Source organism: Myiozetetes cayanensis, unplaced genomic scaffold (genome assembly GCF_022539395.1).
Source record: "Myiozetetes cayanensis isolate MyiCay16 unplaced genomic scaffold, myiCay2020 scf1, whole genome shotgun sequence".
Taxonomy (NCBI): Eukaryota; Metazoa; Chordata; class Aves; order Passeriformes; family Tyrannidae; genus Myiozetetes; species Myiozetetes cayanensis.
In genome coordinates, this window is record NW_026086604.1 from 20,045,414 (window position 1) to 20,064,736 (window position 19,323).

The following is a 19,323-nucleotide window of genomic DNA, read 5'->3' on the forward strand; positions in this document are numbered from 1 at the left end:
TCCAAAATTGCTTATTTGGGACATGGTCAGTATACGTATCTACATTTTTTCTTTAAATGTTCTGAATTATTTTAACTATTTACTTTTAAACTTTGTTTTCTTTTAAGGGAACAAATACCCCAGAGCACTTTATAAGCAGTGGAACAGAATTACAGTGAGCCTGAAAACATTTAGATAACACAGTGATTAGTGTGATATTCACATTTAGACGAAAATGTAATGAATATAATCTAAACACTCTCTTCTCTCTCTTGCACATAAACTCTTAAATAAGACAACCACAGCTTTCTAATCTTTATAAGGGGTATGCTAATCAGTGTAAGGCATTGGCTCAATTTTACTAAATATCCTAAAATCTGAATTTGAATGGTTTCTGGTCAGCTGAGATGTCACCAAACTATCCCTTGTGCAGTTACTGATTGCACATAACGTGGAGAACTGCTGTAGTTATATACATAAGACTTGTAATTAAGTTAAATAATGCCAATACTTCATGAGTTGAAATCATGCACAATTTATTACTAAAGGCATTACCTGGTATAAAACTAAGGAAGGGGACAAGACTGAAAGTCTGAAAGCTTTCACCTTCACTGTTTAGGTATTATAGCATCTTTCTCATCCTAAATTTCTTTTTCTGGAAATCTGTGGCACTCTGTCTCTTTGACATTTTACATTGAGAGTCATAGTTTTAAGAACTGTTTTCCTGCTTTCTCAGTGGCACTTTGACATATGATTTGCTGGTATAGACAATCAGGTAAGTCTGACACAATATACACAATATAATACATATAAATACAATATACAGAGTGTATTATATAGACAATATAATTTAGCCATTTTTTAATGCAAAGTTATTTTCTTAAAGATATAGTTATGTTATTTAGTGGTGTTCTGCAGAAATCTACATCTGATCCTACAAAGATAGGAAAATTTTGTTCTATCAGAGCTTTTAATAGAATTGTTTGTCAGAAAAATGTGACTTCTAGTGTATTGGCAAATGTATTCTTTTCTATCCACTGTCACTGGCAAAGTGCCCATGCAGTTCTCCATCTTTCTATAACATGTACTGTAGGGATGATATAAGATATTATTTTTATTAGGTGGAGTTGGTGGGAGAAACTCGACAGCTGGACTCTGTGTGCTTTACAAAGCTCCAGGCTTTGCATGAAGTGAGTGGTTCCAAGAAGGATGAGGTAAGGCAAGTACCTACTGACAAAAACAACCCCTTTTTCTATCAGAGAGGGTTAACACTTTGTGTATTAGCAATGAAAACCTGACCACATGCTAGTTTGGAGAAGCAAATAGTCTGATTTCTACCATTCGTTTTGGGGACTGATAGACAGCCACTGTGTTAATTAGATATATGGGTCTTCTGCCAGTTATATCAACATCAGACCACTGTATGATTGGAGTCAATGAGACAGTTTCCACTGAAGTCTGTGGAATATTTTTTGGACCCTTAATCTTGAGTAAATACCTCAATTTCAAGTAAATTACAGGTATATATTGGTTTATTTGATTATGGAACCTGCACACACTGGTATGTTTAAAGCAAACATAAAAGTAAAGCTGAATAAGAGCTGGAGCCTTAAGTCAACTTATTTCCTCAACAATCAAAAAGCTGTTTTACAGAGACAGGTTATCTAGTGCAAGGATTATTAGACTGAGCAGAATATAGAGATGAAAAAAGCAGTTATGCAGGCAGAATAATTTCTTCCCTCAGAGTACTGTTGCCGACTCTGGTCTGCCATCCTTCCCTGATGATCAGTACTTGTATCAAGTTCCCAAAGGATTGGCAGGTCCTAGTCTGTCTGACCTGATCCACGACAAAGAGAAGTTAAAACAGTTCCGGGCTTTCCTTAATGAGCATTCTGCTGGGTATGTTCCTTCATTATTATTATTATTATTATTATTTTTATTTTACCATTTCTAAGTTCAGAAGAAATCTTTGCTGGGGATCTTGGCTATCTAAAGGTTCACAGATTTTAGTCTTTTTTAAAAATGCGTTTGTGTATTTAGGAAGTACACATGCATATCCTTCAGACAACTGAATTGTCTTAACATTTTTGTATTACACTTCTGCTTTCGGTTTCTGCTTTGATTAGTGGCAAACACCTGAGTAGAGCAATTAGCCTTTAATGAGTAAGAATTTATAGTCTTTAGTGCAGATTCGATTTATTACATTTTAAAAATTAAAGCTGGGTTTTATAAAAATGTACAAATAGTAGAAGACAGACACGTTATTCTCACAGTGAGAGAGCAACCACAGTTTTGTGTTTGCTGAACAGATTTAAGTACTGCCTGTAGCAGATACAGTTTAGGCAGGCTTTTTGAAAAAGTGAGCCCATTTTTTTTTGTTTTTTCTTTTTTTGTCCTTAAATTATCACTTCAGTCCTTTAACCTAGGTTCCATGAGCTGATGCTTTGCATATTGCCTTGTGCTTCTAGTCAAGCATGGCTATAATTTTAGACTGGATACTGGTCAGCTTTTTCAAAAGTATCCAGAGATGGGTATCTGGCACAGAACTCCTCTGGCCAAGACTCAAGTGTCATCACTTCTGCTTATCATCAGAAGGTTCCCTTTGTAGTCAGAGAGAGAAATACAAACTTCTGAACACATTTCTTCTAATTCTGAAGGTAACATCTAAAAACCAGTTTGGATGGATCATTCCTAAGATGTCTATTTCTTCTCACTGACTACAAGAGGACCCTCAATATATGTATATTTAATTTTTTATACAGTGTACACATGTGCTACTGAAGTTATAATATTTTCTTCCTGCCCCTTAACAAATGGTCTTGAACACCCCCTAGGGTGCACACACCCCACTGTGGAGACCACTGGTCTTGAGATCCTCTCTAACTTGGGAAACGGTAGGAATCACCAGCTAACAGGTCACTGGCTAGGATGAAGTCCTGGACAGGGACACTGAATTGTCTCTGGGATTTCCTGCCTCTCTGTTAATCACAGACAAGTCCCATCTTAAGTGGTAGATCCAGGCAGAGAAATACTTAATTTATGAAGAAATTTTCTTTTGTAAAAATTCATAATGAAGAAAAACATTTGAAAAAGTCTCACAAAAGTGTTTTAGAGCTGGATCCAGGTGTAGTAACTCTATAGTCCAGCAGGCACACCACAATAAAGATGCTTAATGGTACTATAAGCTGAAGGGATCCTAGAACTAATGCAGTCTGGAAATTTTCAGAAAAAACCCAACAAATGTGTCATTTGCCTTTTGATCAAAATTTATGGTTCCGATTTTTCCAACTATAAGTGATCCAAGTTTCAGGAAGGACAGGCTTCTAAGTACCTGTACACGAATTCTGGTAAGGAACTAAAAAAAGTTCCATTAAGTAATATTTCATTAAATAGAAAGAATGTGTTCACACAATTACAGGACAGTTTGTGTTACTCTGAGTTAGTGGGTTACCACTTGTTAGTCTCGCCAGACTAATTGATTATGCATGTGCTCCTGATCTGGTGAAAGGGAAAAGTGCAGTAAGCCAGGATAAGCCACCACTGTAAATGATTTAACTAACACACTTTAAAATGATATATTTTACTTTTTAAATAAAATGCACATATTTGATCAGTTGTCATAGGTAGATGCCAAGGAGTTACTCCATTAACCACAGTAACTTGGAGCACTTGCATTTGAGTGAACTTATTCATGTTGTGATGAACTAGCAAATGAAGGAATTTCAGTCTCAGTAGAACTTAGGTCTGTAAGGGTCTCAAAAGACTTCTGAGAGGAGAATATCTGTTCTTAAATCAGTGAAATGCTTTTGAAAGTTTTACTCATAGATTAATACTTTGAAAAAAACAGTTATTAACTGAATGGAAAAGTGAAAACAGATTTGTCTGAATTTAATGTTTCATCTTTCCTGCTTCAAATACAGTGAATGTCCTAATTAAAATGCTCACAAAACTTCAGCTAGTAAGATACCATCAGAAAACACTTATATAAATTAAACTGAAATTGTAGGTATATCACTTATTCTGTCCTCTGATTTAAAGAACAAAACCATTCTATGAAAACAAACTTAAATTTGTAGTGTACACTCAAATGTTATGAAAAATATATAGATTGAGAATTGCAGATAGAGATTGTCACTGACTATGAATAATGAAATAAGTAGTAGATTCGGTAATTTATGAAAAAGCATCGCACAAAAAACTCTAGAAGCAAATTTTACTATGAATTGATTTTGTCTGTTTGACTGCAGACTGACTTAAATTCTAGCATTTCCCACAGGGCAGGAAGGCGGTAATTTTTGGGGCTGATGTTCTCAGGTGTCATCCCTGCTCCTTTCTCAGGCAATATGACAAGGGGGCAGAACAGGAAGCGTCAACTTGTCTCTCAGTGGCTGACAGCCTCAGTAGTGATTCAGATTCTCATCTGTTTAATTTTTCATTCTCTCTGTGAGCCCTATATTATAGCTCTGGTTCACAGTTCCTGCTGGATTTAGCAGTGGCATATTGAGGAGGGTACGCCTTTTGGGATACCCTAAAAGCGACCCTAAATGAGATCCCTAAGATGTGTGTTTGATCTGCCTGTTCAGCCAGTGCCATGGTCTCACCAGATGGTACAAGCAAAGAAAAAAATGACATAAAATTTTAGCCCCATCTGACTTGGTATTTAGGTCTTGATTACTTTGGTGGCTTGTGGTTAAACAAATAACTCCCTAGACTGTTGATGACATTCACTCAATATTGAAATAACATTCTGTTTAAATTTGTTTGTAGCATGGATCTCATGTGTTGGCTTGATATTGAAGAGTTCAGAAAGATGCTCCACAAGGATAAAGAAAAAAGCAATGAAATGTCTAAGGACATTGGAAACAAGTACTTAAATGATGAGTACTTCTTTGGACCCAACAGCCCAGCTACCAGAGAGCAACAAGAAAAGGTACCAGTTACAAAACCATTCATAAAGAACAATCACACTGAATGTCACTGAGATAAAAGTCCACAAGTGGGTTTCCTCCAGCTTTTCCCCAAGCTATGTCCTCAAATCTAACCTATATTTTTGGCCAGAAATCTAGTTCTGCTCTGATTCTGGGGGTCCCTTCCTTCCTGTTCGGGTTCTTCCTCCCTGCCCTTTATAGAACATCTCTCTTAAACCCTGATCTGAGTCCACAGCCAGAGCATGCACAACACAGCTCAGAAAAAGTGTAAAAATGGCTTTCAGGCACAGTGACTTGTTCCAACTTTCTATTTAGTATGTCAGTAAAGCCACAGACAGTAAGTCTGAGCTGTGGTACTCTGATATATCTTGATACTTAGACAATTTACTTGGTCAAGCTGGGGTATTATTTCCCAGAGTCTGTATCTTATTATAGGTAGGGACAAATGTAATCTGTTCCCTTTTATGAAAAGTACATGTGAGCCTTGGGTAAGCATGCATTAAATGCTTTGCTTACAATTAAGCTCATGCTTTGCTAAATCAAGGATGTAGAGAGATAAAGGACTTTTGGTATACACAAAAGTTTATGTCATGTGTTATTGTGTTTGGATTGCTTAGCTAACGCATTCAGGTGGAGGAAGGAGACAAATCCTTCATGATCAGCTTTCGGCAGCGGTTCTGCTAGAAGTTCAGAAATGCGTCCAGAAGAGATTAGAAAAACAATGGCTGCCATTGTTCCTGGCAGATGAACACCGTGGGGTGGAGGGACAAGCAAAGGTAATTTTTTAGCAACAGCAACACATCCAGGCATTGTTTTTTGTTTGGCTCATAATTTACCATTGGGATAAAAAGGTTCAGAGGAAAAGCAGCCCACAGCTCTCTTTCAGTCTACATTGAAAGAGGCACTGTAGCATGTACAGGTTGAAACATTTACCTTGATAAGTGGGAAGGCAGTTCCTCTGAAGGTTTAGTTTAGCTGACAGTATTATTGTTAGATCCTAAATCTGAAGGAGCTGGTATTAGCTCTGCTGCCAGGCAGCCTGCCAGGAGAGTCAACTAATCTTTGCTACAGTGCTACACTCTCCATATGCCATTTTGCCCTAGCCATACAGTTGCACACTGAAGAAATGCTGCTTTATGCAAAGGATTTGCCCAAGGGCACCAGAACACAAGCAAATGAGTGGGCTTCCCGTGCTGTAATTCTTTCTGTCTCTTACGCTGTCCACATTCTCCCATCTGGAGCTGCAATGCCTGTAGAAATTACTTCAGGACTTGTGACATTCTGCTTAGTGGGGAGGTTAACTGCTATAAGCCTTGTTCCAATTGGTTACTTCAGAAAGTTGCCAGAAAACTGGGAGTGAGGAGCCTTTCACTCCTGCTGGCTCATTAGAAAGTCTGAAAATCTGCCCTTTATGAATGCCTCTGTGGCTGTGATCTGTGTGAGGAGATCATCCCACTGCTGACAGATGCAAAGAGACTCAGTTTTTTGCACTTCTGCAACAGCTCTGACGTGTGAATGTCATGGCAGAAGGAAACGTCACGGTTCCACCAAGCAGACGTATATGCAACTGTATTGATTAATAAAATTTACTTTCTATCATCTTTATAACATCAAGAAGGTTGTCAGAAGTGCTATGAACTGGATCTTTTCCATTGGTTCAGAAGACTAAGGAATGTGAAAAGTATAGGTTCTGATAAGACAAATTGCAATTTTAATAATGATTATGTAATTAAATTAAAATTTTCTAACCCTCTGCCCTTTTTAGCTGAACTCTGCCTCCTTTACAAGTCCTGGTACAAGACCATGCAATAAGGCTAAGCTGCTTCCAGATCTGGAAGCTAACTCAGGCCTCTTCTTGCACCTGCTGCACTGTGCTGGCAGGCAGATTAGCCCAAGTAGCTTAGAAAATGTTGTATTCAACTCAAATAAACAGTTTACAGGAAATACATGCTTCTAATGAGCTTTTAGTCTTTCCCTAACTCCATTTATGTTTGACTGCTCTTTTCTCTTTCTTATTGCAAATTCAGAGGATGAAAAGGTCCTTTGAAGAGAGTATTTTAGAAGAAATGAAACCAGATGACATTCTCCACTTGGCTTCATATTTCACAGTGACCAAATATTGTGGGCATGCTATGTAGTCCTTATTCAGAAAACCTGCCCTTGATTTGAGGTGTATTTTTGCTACAAAGAAGTTGCAGGATCAAGTCTGTATTACTGATACAGCTGTCCAAAGGAACTAAAAACATTTCATACTGGGGAAAAAAAAAAAAACCACTATAATTTGTTACTAACATAAGTGATCCCTCATGGGTAAAGTAAACCAGTGGAAGTGCATAATTTGACTGCTATTGCTTCTTGTCTTCTCTAACTTTCCAGTCTTAATGAGCAGGTGCTCATTTATAGCTGAAGAAGGGCTGGCATTCAGTGTGGGTCCACAACTAGTTTCAGACATAAAATCCAAACAAAGACATATAAATTATTCTAGCACTGTGGTCTCTATCATTAGAGGGCTGAACAAGAAACAAGAAGAGTTAAAAAATACAATTCTAATCTACTTTTCAACTGTAGATAAGGGACATAACTGAAGATCTTTTACACAAAGACCAGCAGAAGACGACCAGGATATGGAAGGCAAGTGAAATGTACCGTGTCTCTTGTGTCTGCAGTTTTGCTGTCTTTTTCCTTTGGACCTTGCACATTCTTCACAATTTCCCTGTTGACAGTGTGAGGCCCAAATGTAATGCTGTCAAAAGCAGCCATGATTGTATTGGCTAGAGTGGACTGATTACTCATATTACTCCTGAATTTAGCTCCCTGCTGATGTTCATGGTAAATTTCACTCCCTTCCTGGCTAGGGAGGTCATGCTTGATAAAAACATGACTCTTGTCCTGGGCTTTGGAACACTCTTAACCCCCCTCAAACTGATATTGTACCTTTAATTCACATTTATCTGTATTTTGCATGCAGTGGACTTATTGGGACAAGCTGTTCATTCCAGCATCTGGTAGTTTATTTATTATTGCAAGTGGATTACGTGCAGACACAAAAGGGAATGTGAAGTATGCAGTGGAGTGGGCAGGTTTAATCATATCTCACAGTATCCGTTTCATTTAGAATTGTATTTTAATCTCACAGCACTGAGATAATATCAAATTTAAACTTCTTAAACCTTTGTAATAATACATTTCATCAGATGTTTGCCAGTTTTTTCCTCTTGAAGAGCAGTGAACTTTTTGTGATTGCCAGCATACAAGTTGTGTACATTTGTTCAGTTGAACTTTTATTGTCTGTTGAAATCAAACTGGAGACCCGGTCACCAATTATCCATGCAAACCATCAGCACAAAAGGGATCCAAACTGCATGTGGGTTCTGTTAACTGAGTTTTCCCTTTGTCTGTTTGTCAGGAAGATGGTTATTTTCCCTGTTCTGCTTCAAGGTTGTTGACCCATAAAATAAGCAGTTTGTATATTGGTATAGGGATGGGAGCAGTGTTTTGTTCTTCCCTTCATGACTATGACCCAGAAATAATTTTCCCCAAAAGTTGCCTAAATCCTAGTCACAGGGGATAGAACATGTTTGGAGAATCGGACCAGGGCTGAGAAGATCCCACCCTACTGCCTAAGTTGAGCTGACTTTATTTTAACCAAAGGACCCTCTGGACAGCCATCACCCTCCCTCTCACAAGGGTAGGCTCTCAGCCCTGGCAGGCTCTGCAGCAGGACACTAAGCATAACCCCTGTTTTTAAGAGAAGCTGCAGAAACCCTTTCAGCTTAGGATCAGATTAGATATCCAGGACTGTTGGCAACAATCAAAAATGTTTCTGTCCCATGCTGACCATTGAACAGTACTCCATCCCTCCAGGACTTCAAGAGGTTTAAACCACTGTTAAAAGATGGTTTTCATTCATCCATCTGATAACAAAAGGGGTTTGTTTGGCTTGCTCCTCAGTGACAGTACAAGAACTGTTTGTTCAGGAAGACAGGCCAGCATGAACTTCATTTCAAACAAACTGTCTCTGCATAAGCCATCTTTCTTTCTCCACCCTTTCCTGGCTGCCTACTGTTTTGTGCTTGGCAGCATGAGGGTTTCCAAAATGTCTTGATGACTCTAAATTCTGTTTTACTATTGGTAGCTTTATTCCACAGAGAGCAAACTCTCTGGCTTCTGCTGGTGATCATGGCAACACATTTCAAAGCTCATTTTGTTGGTGAGATCCCTGTCAGAAGCATTTTACAACTTTAAGCTATGTGGTTTGTCTGTTCCTTTTTCTTTGTTGTTTGTTTGCACAAAACTCAAACTGTTCTCTAGAAAAGTAGCCTGTTGCCATAATCAATAACAATAGCTGTTTCCATATTTTATAGTATGTAGTCATATGGTCTAAATCATTGTCAGTCATTTCCTCTCCCATCATGTCTTCCAAAAAATGTTCCCTAAACCAAACTGAAAAAAAAAAAGAAAAAAGAAAAAAGAAGGAAAGAAAGAAATGAAACCTTGCCACATTTTATTGTATCCATGTCATAAAGTCATAAACTACTGAAAGTTAGGGTCAGTGGAAAGATAAGAATCAGACAGTTTACGCTAACTAATGCCTTTGTTATTGCTTTTTGAAACAAAGTTTATTTGGTGCATTTATTTCTTTTTTTTGACAGCATATGGACAATAAGTGTGTTTCTTCATCTAATGAAATAATTGCTTTCCGCAAAGCACTGCTGGATCCGGTGACAGCAAGTCTTTTTCAACGCTTTGTGTCACTGCAAGGAGACCTGCTGGGGAATGGAGTGCTCTTTTGGCAAGAAGTGCAAAAGTATAAGGTATGGTGGTAGAAGGGAGCAAGGGGAATAGCATTCAATTTGTAAACAAATGCATCCATTCCTGCATATTAGGAGAATTTGAACAAGAATATCTGCAGGCATTCATTCTGTTGTTCATAGTAAAACCTCTTTCACGGTTTAAACCAAGGTGGTTTTTTTTTTGAAGGAAACCCTCACTTCTTAAGGGTAGCTATTTTTGACTCAATTGTATTATCCCTATATTTCATTATGCTTCTTTAAACTGTTACATTCTTCTGAGTCTCTAAAGGGACACTACCGACTAGCTAATGCCCAGAGTTTGGTATACATCTGTTGAGCAATAGAAAATATGCAAGTGTTAAAATGTTCATTCTGTGTTTATAGCTGCATACTGTTAAATAATGGGATTATTGCTGAATTTGGTAATTCCTCAAAAATCAGAGTTAACTTTTAAATTCAATCAAATCTATAGATGTAAACATAGTATCTACCCAAAAAGCCTATATGTGCAATGGAGACCCCAGGCTCCTTGCCCTTTGTAGTGTCACATTTGACTTCAGCTGAGGATGGGACCAAAGTGAAATGTGATAGGGAAGGTCAGCAGGGATTATCTCTCTCCCAAATACATGCACTTTTGTGAAATTGCTGCTATGTGGGTTGAAAAACAGTGGGAAACCTCTGGAGTGAGCCTTTAAATCACACTGCAGCTTCCTAGTAGCACCCTGGATTGAAATCAGGGACACCACAGATCTTTCACTTGTTCCTCTTTCCTTTTGCCTCTGGGATATTCCTGATGCAAAATGCTACCAGAGTGCAGAACCTTTCCTGGGCTCCAGAGCACAGCTTGTGTGCACATGGCAGGCAGGGAGCGAGAGGTTAGCTAATATGCTCAGAAGTTAGGAGGTAAGCACAGTTGATACTGCAGTAGTACTTAGAGATCTTTTGCTGGCATTTGGGTGTATTAGCACTTTTTCATTTTATGAATTTGAATTTTGGAGTCTGTTTTAGAAGTTGAAGCTCCTCTGTTTCCAAGGGTCAATCTCTCTTCCTCACAAAGGCTCTGATCCCCAAGTAAGGAATCACTAGCTGAAATGCTCTTTGGGGGCGCTGCTTTCTCTCTCAGTTAGAGAGTGAGTACCTTACATTAAGAACCTGATATGAAGGCACCTGGTGTTCCATGAAATAAATCCTTTCCAAAATATTTGAATTTTTTCAGATTTGTGATTCTTCATTGCTACATTATGGAGGACATGGAAACTTTCTACAAATTAATGTGCAGTGTAGTTTAGACTCTTTTCCCTGTAGATCTGTTCTCTGAAGAAAACCGTCATTGTTTTTTTTTGTCCCAACCCCTCTCCTGCATTTATGTTAATTTTATTTGTCTTCTTATCAAGAAGAAGTACAATCTGACCGTATTTCTCCGTGCATGTGATTTGTCACGGTTGGCAGTTGATGCTCTTTATAGAAGCAAAGGGCTGGAGTAGTAGGAGTGTTGTGGGTCAGGCTGAACTGGAGGAATATTGCCAAAGGCGTGGGCAGCACTTTGCACAGTGCATACTTGTATTGTCTGAGCTCTATCATGCCATCAGTTTAGACAGAATTCCCTTTAGGAGTCAGTGACTGCATTGCTCCCTGTAACCCATCAGGCTGGTGGTACATCTTGGGAGAATCCAAAACCAAGATTACTTTTTAAACAAATATGAAGAAACATAAATCTGTGGATCATTTCCATCTGTTCCTCTGTGCTCAGTCTCATCTCTCTTCATATCATACGACTTGTTTGTCTTCCCTCTTAGTACAGCTCTCTTCCTTCTCTTCTATGCTAGATGAACAAAGGAAGCCATAGTGTATACTTAGGATCTATTGAATATGTTTTTGTATTGCCTTCCTTTCTTTATTGTAGCTGTTATCATTCTTTTTTTCCTTTTCAAAACTGAAAAGTATTCATAATAAAACAAGTCAGCTCTTTCACATACCACGTTTCTGGTTAAAAGCCCTGTTTTTAATTTCTTTGCAAAGTAAATATCAAGACTCCTATACCAAAACTAAATGCAGATTCTTCATTTAGAGGGCTCCCTTCCTGAAAATTCTCTAGAGCACTCATTGTGTCTCTCGTAGATATAAGTGATAGTCTCCTGGTGTTATAGAGATTTCTTGATGTTTATGGATAGAGGGAAACTTCATGTTTCAAAGTGTTTGGAGGAAGTTCTTTGTATTATTTTTCCTTCATGTCAAAGTCCAATGGTAGCATTGTCAGAGCATCAAAACACAGTAATAACAGGTGTTCTATCAGAACAATAGGATCACATTAAAAAAAGTAGAAAACTCCCAGTATTCCTTTGAGATCTCACTCAAGTAAGTTCAGGTCTGCTTTGTATTCTGTTCTGCACAGAGTTATTTCCAACCCCAGGGTTTTGAGAAACTAGAACATCCTAATGATTGGTGAAACTAGAGGATTTCAATAAATGGAAGATTTTACTGGTAGATGAAACTGTTCCCCTTGTGCCAACATTCCTTGTACCCTCTAAATATTTCCCCTCTTTTGCTGGAGCACTTAAAGCATTTCTCTGTATTTTGGTTATCATGGCTATGCTAGTCATAGCAGGCTTATTGTGAAAACCAGTGCGTTTCACACCTGTAGGTGTGTTTCTCTTTTCAGAAATGCCTCCTATCTGCCAGTAATGCACTTAAGAACTATCCTGTTCCATCCAACTGTGCAGGTAGAGATTATCACTTAAAAGCCATGATTGCTATACCTCTGCGTTTGCAAATCAGAACTCCCACTCAAGTCTTAACTATGGCTTTGACCATTTACATTTGCTGTAAGAATTTTGTCCTGTGTACTGAAGGAATCTATTGTATATTTTTTGATATTTTTGACTATTATTCTTTGATCACTGGACTTCTCTAAAGGGTCTTGTGTCTCCCTCTCCACTGACTGAAAATGCTATTTTCCATCTTTCAGGATTTGTGCCATTCTCACTGTGCTGATGCCATAGTCCAGAAAAAGATCACAGCTATTATCAACTGCTTTATTAATTCTGCCATACCGCCAGCTTTGCAAATTGACATCCCACCTGAACAAGCAAAGAAGATTTTGGAGCGCAGGAAAGAACTAGGACCTTACATTTTTAGAGAGGCACAGGTAAGAAGCTGGGAGAATCTCTGTAATAGGTCTGGACAGAGCTTGCATGCCTGATTCAGTATTTGTTGCTTATGTGACAATTTGGACTCCACACATAAGCCTGGGCTTGAAGGAGAACACTGTAATCATATATATGGCAATGAAGACTGTATGAGGGACATGACAGAGAGGCTTCAGATATATACTGCTCAATAAAGACAATCTCTGACAGCTAGTTGATCCTGGGAAGGTGTTATCTAGGGCTGTGTTAGGAATTCTGGCAGTAGAAATGAATTCTGTCTGTGTTCTTCATTGCTTGTTCTTTACCACTTGCTTAATGTGAGAGGAGTATTTCGTGGTTAAGAAGTTTGTAGTTTTCATGGTTTATGAAAAATGAGGATGTGAGTAAAGCACAGAGGCAGCCTAACTTACTGAATGTCTTTCCCTTCTTTATTATAAGAAGTGTGTTTTAAATGGCTGTAGACAATTTTCTCTCTGATCTTTGTACTGTTCAGAGTGAACAGCAATTTGTGAACCTTTACTTCAGACTTACTGTTTTCTTCTCTCTTGATACTGCCTTGTCTGTCTTATTTTCTAAGCCCAAGAGAGCTAGTTTTTCTTCTTTTCCTGTAAAATTGCCACCAACACCTTTAAACATCAACTGTGAGCCCATAAGGTGTTTGGATGACAAAAGATGAATGTTTTGTCAGAGAAGAGGGTTCACATAGGTTCTGAGGGAAACAGAAGTTTCATTTCAGCCTGTGCAAAACCCCAGTGAACTCCAGAAATGTGGCACAAAACCAATGGAAGAACTTGGCCAAAAAGCTGTGACTGGAACCTGACAGTGACTCACTTGTCACCTTCACATCCACTGAGCCAGAAGCAGTGAGGTGCTGGGCATGCTTGGCGATTTGGAAGCCAAGTTTCTCAGTGAGAATTAAACATCTAAATGAATTGAAAAATGTGAGCCTTGGTACGTGCAACAACAAAATTTACTGAGCCCCTCTGTTTGCTTTTCTAAAATTGTTTTTCTTATTCTAGTTCAAAAATGACCCTATGAGAGATTATATCATTTAAAAATTATCCAAGATTTGCTCATAGATCTGTAATGTGGTTTAAGAGTCTTTCCAGAGGCAAAAAAGTATTTCCTTTCTCTTAAGGAGAGAAAAAAAAGCCCTCTCCCTAATTAACTGAATATTTGAAATATTTGAGCAGAACAGTGGTGCAAAAGCAATTTCTACTGGTGTATATTTTATCAAGAATACTTGTAAAAAATGATGGATGTTCTCATTAATGCAAACAATTGTTTAGGGAAATATTTAAAAAAGAAAGTTCCTTTTAACTGTGTTTTAGGAAGATTTCTCACCAGTAATAAACACACTGATGAAAAGCATGTGCCGAGCAAATCTGGGCTGAAATGTTAGGACAGAGTACGTGGGAGGAACAAGGCTGTGTTCAAAAAGAAATAGTTATTTCATTTGCATGGTAAACTACATTTTATTTTACAGTAAATTGTTTTCTTAATATGGTCAAGATTGACTTTCTTTTCTTCTTGTGCAGATGAGTGTTTTTGCTCTTCTGTTTAAATTTTGGCCAGAGTTTTGTAAGTTGCAAAGCAATGTGGATAGTGAAAAAATTCTACTCGCCTTGGAGAGAGAAAAAGAAAAAAAGATGCGAAAGAAGCAAGGGATAACAGCAAAGGTAAGGCTCACAAGGTTTCAGGTGACAGCTGATGAACTGCATAAAAACTCCTGATTTGATCAGGCATAAAACAGCCTGATCCAAAGCTACCACATATTTTTGTTAGATTTCAAACTTCACATGTGACCCAGTCCCAGGATGATTAATTCCCAATCCTGCCGATGCATATACTTATGTTTAACTTGAAGCAGATGAGTCAATGGAATACTCCTTTCATTAAGTAGAGGGGAAAATGTATTTTAGTAGTCTTTTGTGCCAAGAGAAGAGCAAAAAAGAAGACTGAATTAAAAGAAAAAAAGGCTGTGTGCAGTGGGTAACTGCAGACCTGTTCTGTTTGCACTTTCATGATGTATTGTCCTATACTAGAATTTACAGTTCTGGATCATTATTGAAACCAAACCAAAGAAAACCAAACCAAACCCATATCTATTTTTCAGAACAGCCATTTGAAAAGTCTGCACATTATTTTAAAATCTATTTATGCACTAATTACTTTGCATAGTTTTTGCCTTTTCTTTAATATTTCTCCTCTTTGACAGTGAAATTGTTAGACTGTTCACAGTGAGTTTCCAGACAGTTTCAGCACATTACCAGAACTGTGACCTCTACAGTGGAATGCTTGTTTGTAAAATTGTTTTGTTTGGACTTTTTTATTAAAATATAATGAATTCTTTTTCTATTGATTATAGGCTTTGAAACAGTTTATTTTTTGTGAAATACAATTGTTTGGCCAGCTTTGAGAGGAGAACATTCTTTTAGGGGCAGAGAAATTATTGCACTTGCAAACTACCATAAGTAGCATTAAAAGAGCTTTACATATTTTAAATGCCATATACACATGTGTTGTGATGTTACTCATGATGAGAACCACTTGAGTACCTGGACAGATAAAGACATACACCTGTAAGAACACGTATACATTGTTATCCTCCTTTAGACACATGAAAGCTGAGGACCAGTGAAGCGTTACTCAAGGCCACACACCAATGTCAAGGGAAGTCTAAAATCCAAGAACTCGTGTTGCTTTCTCCAGAGCATATTGTCTCCATACAGATATGTCTGGCAAGGCCATTGGCAATACTTACACTGCAAGAATGCAATATTTCAAAGTACTGCACTTTTGTGTTTTCACAGACTTATTTTTTCCATCTGTTTGTTGCCTGTCTATAAGTTTCCTGATTAAGATCAAGGAAGTAAAGAGAAAATCTTGGCCAGGAGGGCAGAAGTCTAGCTTTTATGGAGAACAAATGGGAAAGGTGAATTACCCTTCTAGGCTGGCAAACAGTAAGAAATTTTAGAAGGTGACAGGCAGAAATGCAGTTCAGTAAACAGTTTGCAGACTATTCTTCTCACAAAAAATGATCAGTAAACCAGTTACCTTTTAAAATTTCTTGAAAGAATAGGTGGAACAGATAAATTTTTGAAATGTTTTTGAAAACCTTTCCCTTTCTGCTATTGTTTAAAAAAATTACCATTTCCTGTTCTCTTGTCTGCGATTTCTGTCCTCTCGATGACAGCGTAACTGTTCAAATGATTCGGTATCCCTGAAGGATACCAATAAGGTTCATCTAATATAAGCAATAGCAGGTTCACCAGCAGCCTGTGGAAGGTGATGATGTCTTGGCATTGAAAATAAGGTCTATGCTCCTCTGCCCCACCAGGCTCACACTGAATGAGAGGAAAGCTCTGGCAAGGGTTAGAAAAACTTTTCTTATTTATATTTGCCCTCCACTTCACAAATCAGTTGCTATTTCATGTTTATGTCAAAATGAACAATCATAGTCCTAGGGGAGGAATTTGTTTTCTTCTTCCTCACAAATGTGTCCCTGGGGTGCTCAGTCTACTTGGGCTCACCTCAGTTTTAGAACTGAACGGATGAGTTGGACTTTTATGTAGTATAGTCAAAAAAATGGACAGACAAGGAGCTTTTCAGTGAACAATTATGCATTACTTGGTATTATTTGACTATCTCAATATTTTTTCTGTGTCCCTATTTGTTATTTATGGGGCAAATTCTATCAAAAGCTTCCTGACTATGGACTTATTCCTTTGTTAACTGCTAGATGCACATGCCACACACTTTAAAATATATATTAGTCACTTTTTGCAGACTGCCTTGATGCCAGTGCTAGTAATTTGTTATATACGTAATTGCATTTTACCTCCAAACTAGATTTTGGATTTTTTTGCTTTCAAGTGCACAAAACAGTTTTACCTTACGCTATAAATCTGTACATAGTCTTTCCATGCCCTTAGCAAAGAAAGCCATAAACATTATTTTCCTTTTCCATGTTTCTGTCATCTCTCTTTACGCTTCTTAGCAATAAGCTTATTTGTTAGTTAGTGGTGTAGTGTCATGGGATATGACATTGCCGTAACATTGCCTAATTTATTATGAGAAGACGTTATTAAAGACCTCACTTAATTCACCATTCTCATTGAGAAAGCCAACAGACATAAACTGTAGTGCATTAGTGTACATGCTACATGTATTTGCTTTGGCATCCCTGTTTCATCAGCGGAGTGTGCCACAGAAGTTACTGAGCCTGTTTCTGGAGAGAAGGAGAACATCGCACTGCCTGGCCAGTTCTGTACCCAAAAGTCACTCTTAGAGCTGATGGGTTCACAGGGCAATGGGGATGATGAGGAAGGAACAGGCAGCTTATGAGAAGGGAAATGGGATAGTCTGATCCTTTTCCAGATCTTTCAGGGACTTCCTAAGTGACTCTGGAAACAATTTGACCTCTTTTTTTTTTTTTCCCCTCACTTTCTCATTTTAACATGGGAGGCTTATATTACTCAGCTCTTGGAGGTGTTGTGGGGTTAACTCTGTGAGGTCAAATATGAACATTGATTAATGTTTATAAAGAATTTTGGGATCATCAGACAGAATGTGCAAAGGTGCAGCCTTCACAAAACACAAAAGCAACATGAAAATGGCAAATAGTTAGTCACCAGAGAAGTTTACCAAGGGTTATGATGCCTTGTTCTTCACTGTAAATGTTTTAAATCAGATTGCCTAATTTCCTAACTTGTGTACTGTAGTTCATTCACAGTTACTGGACCAAGTTGGAATTGATCACCACAAATCCTACATTCTGCATTTATATATGAGGCCAAATTAGAGGCTCACAATGTCCTCTCTATCCTTAAAATATGTTCTGTTGCAGATCTGCCCTGTCACTTAGCCATATTTTGGAGCAGGTATTGAATCTGAAAGGAAGATGCTCTGCAGGAGTGTAGAGGCCAGGAAACATTGACTAGAACAAAGAAATCCTTTAAAAAAGCAGTATCTGTATCTTCTGCTATTTTTTAATATGCCCAACACGATGAATTATGAATCTGAGCATTACAAAACATTACTGCAAGTCAACCTATCTCATTGCCAATGACAATTGTTGGTTCCTCAGGTCTTGCTTTTAACTTTAGCACCGTAACTATTGTTCACATCTAATTATGAGTTTTTATTATTAGCAGGGTAAAGAAGCGGAGAGAAAACTCATCAACTTGACTCAACTGTCAGGGAGAGCCTTGACTCAACTGCAGAAGAGTGCCTTGACTCAACTGCAGAAGAGTGCCTTGACTCAGCTGCCAAGGAGTGCCTTGACTCAAATGCCAAAGGGTTCCTTGACTCAACTGCCAAAGGGTGTTTTGGTAGATCAGATTGACCTGAAGAGAGAATCAGCACCATCTTTAGATGGATTTGGATGGGAGGTGAATAATGCACGTTTCTATATATATATAGATATCATTCAAGAGAGATAAAATGATCTTGGGAGAACAAGAAGGGGGAGTTAAGTTTTGAATACTGTTGTCGCATAGTTCTTCAATAACTGTTCATTCTTCTACAGTTAACTTCTCTGTTGTAAGTTTTCCTACCTGACAGGTGACTTTTTTCCCTTCTTTATTGACTTTTTTTAAGATTTAGGTACTGAGTACTATTAGTAGCTAACAGCATGTTAAGCTCTTACAGTGTATGGATTAAAAAAGAATCTGTTTTTAAAGATAAAATGAAGAAAAGATAGTTCAGTTCTGGAATAGGAAGCTTTTCATTACTTGTGAAATTCATGTCCTGAAAGAATTCAGTTTGGGCTAGAGTTGTATTCTGTTCATATGTCAAAAACTGAAGCTGAACTGCTTTAGGAAATCTAGGTACTTGAAAATCTGACAGCAAATACCACCTTAGGACTTCCATAACAACTCTCACTATGCATCAAACCTACAGTGAAAAGTTAACAGGCATTTGACTGGAGAAATGGGAAGAACGGACATGCTGCCTTGAGCATATGAAGGGATCATTCCTGGCTAACTTGGCACTGCCATAACATAATGGGAAATCTGTGCAATCACATAATCCCAGCTATGCCATATGATGCATGAGTAAATCCCACTTTAGCCACTGCTTGAATTCCACAGAACACTTCTCATGGCATTATGTTAGTGATGAGCAGAATATAGAAATGAGCAGTCTGAAATACCCCCAAAATCTGAAGCTACAGTGCAAATTGCGTAGTTGAACTTATACCCTTGTCCCTTAAATGGACCTTTTTACTTTTGCTCATACCTATTTTTTTAATTATTATTTTTAAATTGAGCTGAGTGAGCCAGTATATCCATGGCATATGCTTTAGCCCTACAGAAGAGGCAAGTAACTACAGAACGAACAATAATCTTTCAAAGGGCAGTTTTTTTTCTTCTCCAAGCCCCTTGCTACTATAGGAAGGTGCTAGAAGTTCTATTGAGTTGTGATATAGCAAATTGTGCCCAAACTTCTCATGCTGTAAGAAAAAAAATCAGG

The 19,323-nt window shown here is 38.0% G+C and overlaps 1 protein-coding gene across 1 annotated transcript in view; it reads left to right on the forward strand.

The window, feature by feature from the left end:
- Nucleotides 1-19,323, forward strand: part of RGS22 (regulator of G protein signaling 22) — a 63,560-nt gene that overhangs the window by 41,067 nt on the left and 3,170 nt on the right. Inside the window, exons 16-24 of the mRNA XM_050315318.1 lie at nucleotides 1,101-1,193; nucleotides 1,724-1,878; nucleotides 4,747-4,909; nucleotides 5,525-5,683; nucleotides 7,476-7,538; nucleotides 9,560-9,721; nucleotides 12,666-12,845; nucleotides 14,385-14,525; nucleotides 18,003-18,239. Of these exons, the coding sequence (XP_050171275.1) occupies nucleotides 1,101-1,193; nucleotides 1,724-1,878; nucleotides 4,747-4,909; nucleotides 5,525-5,683; nucleotides 7,476-7,538; nucleotides 9,560-9,721; nucleotides 12,666-12,845; nucleotides 14,385-14,525; nucleotides 18,003-18,239 (1,353 nt within the window). The remainder of the gene's footprint in view (nucleotides 1-1,100; nucleotides 1,194-1,723; nucleotides 1,879-4,746; nucleotides 4,910-5,524; nucleotides 5,684-7,475; nucleotides 7,539-9,559; nucleotides 9,722-12,665; nucleotides 12,846-14,384; nucleotides 14,526-18,002; nucleotides 18,240-19,323) is intronic.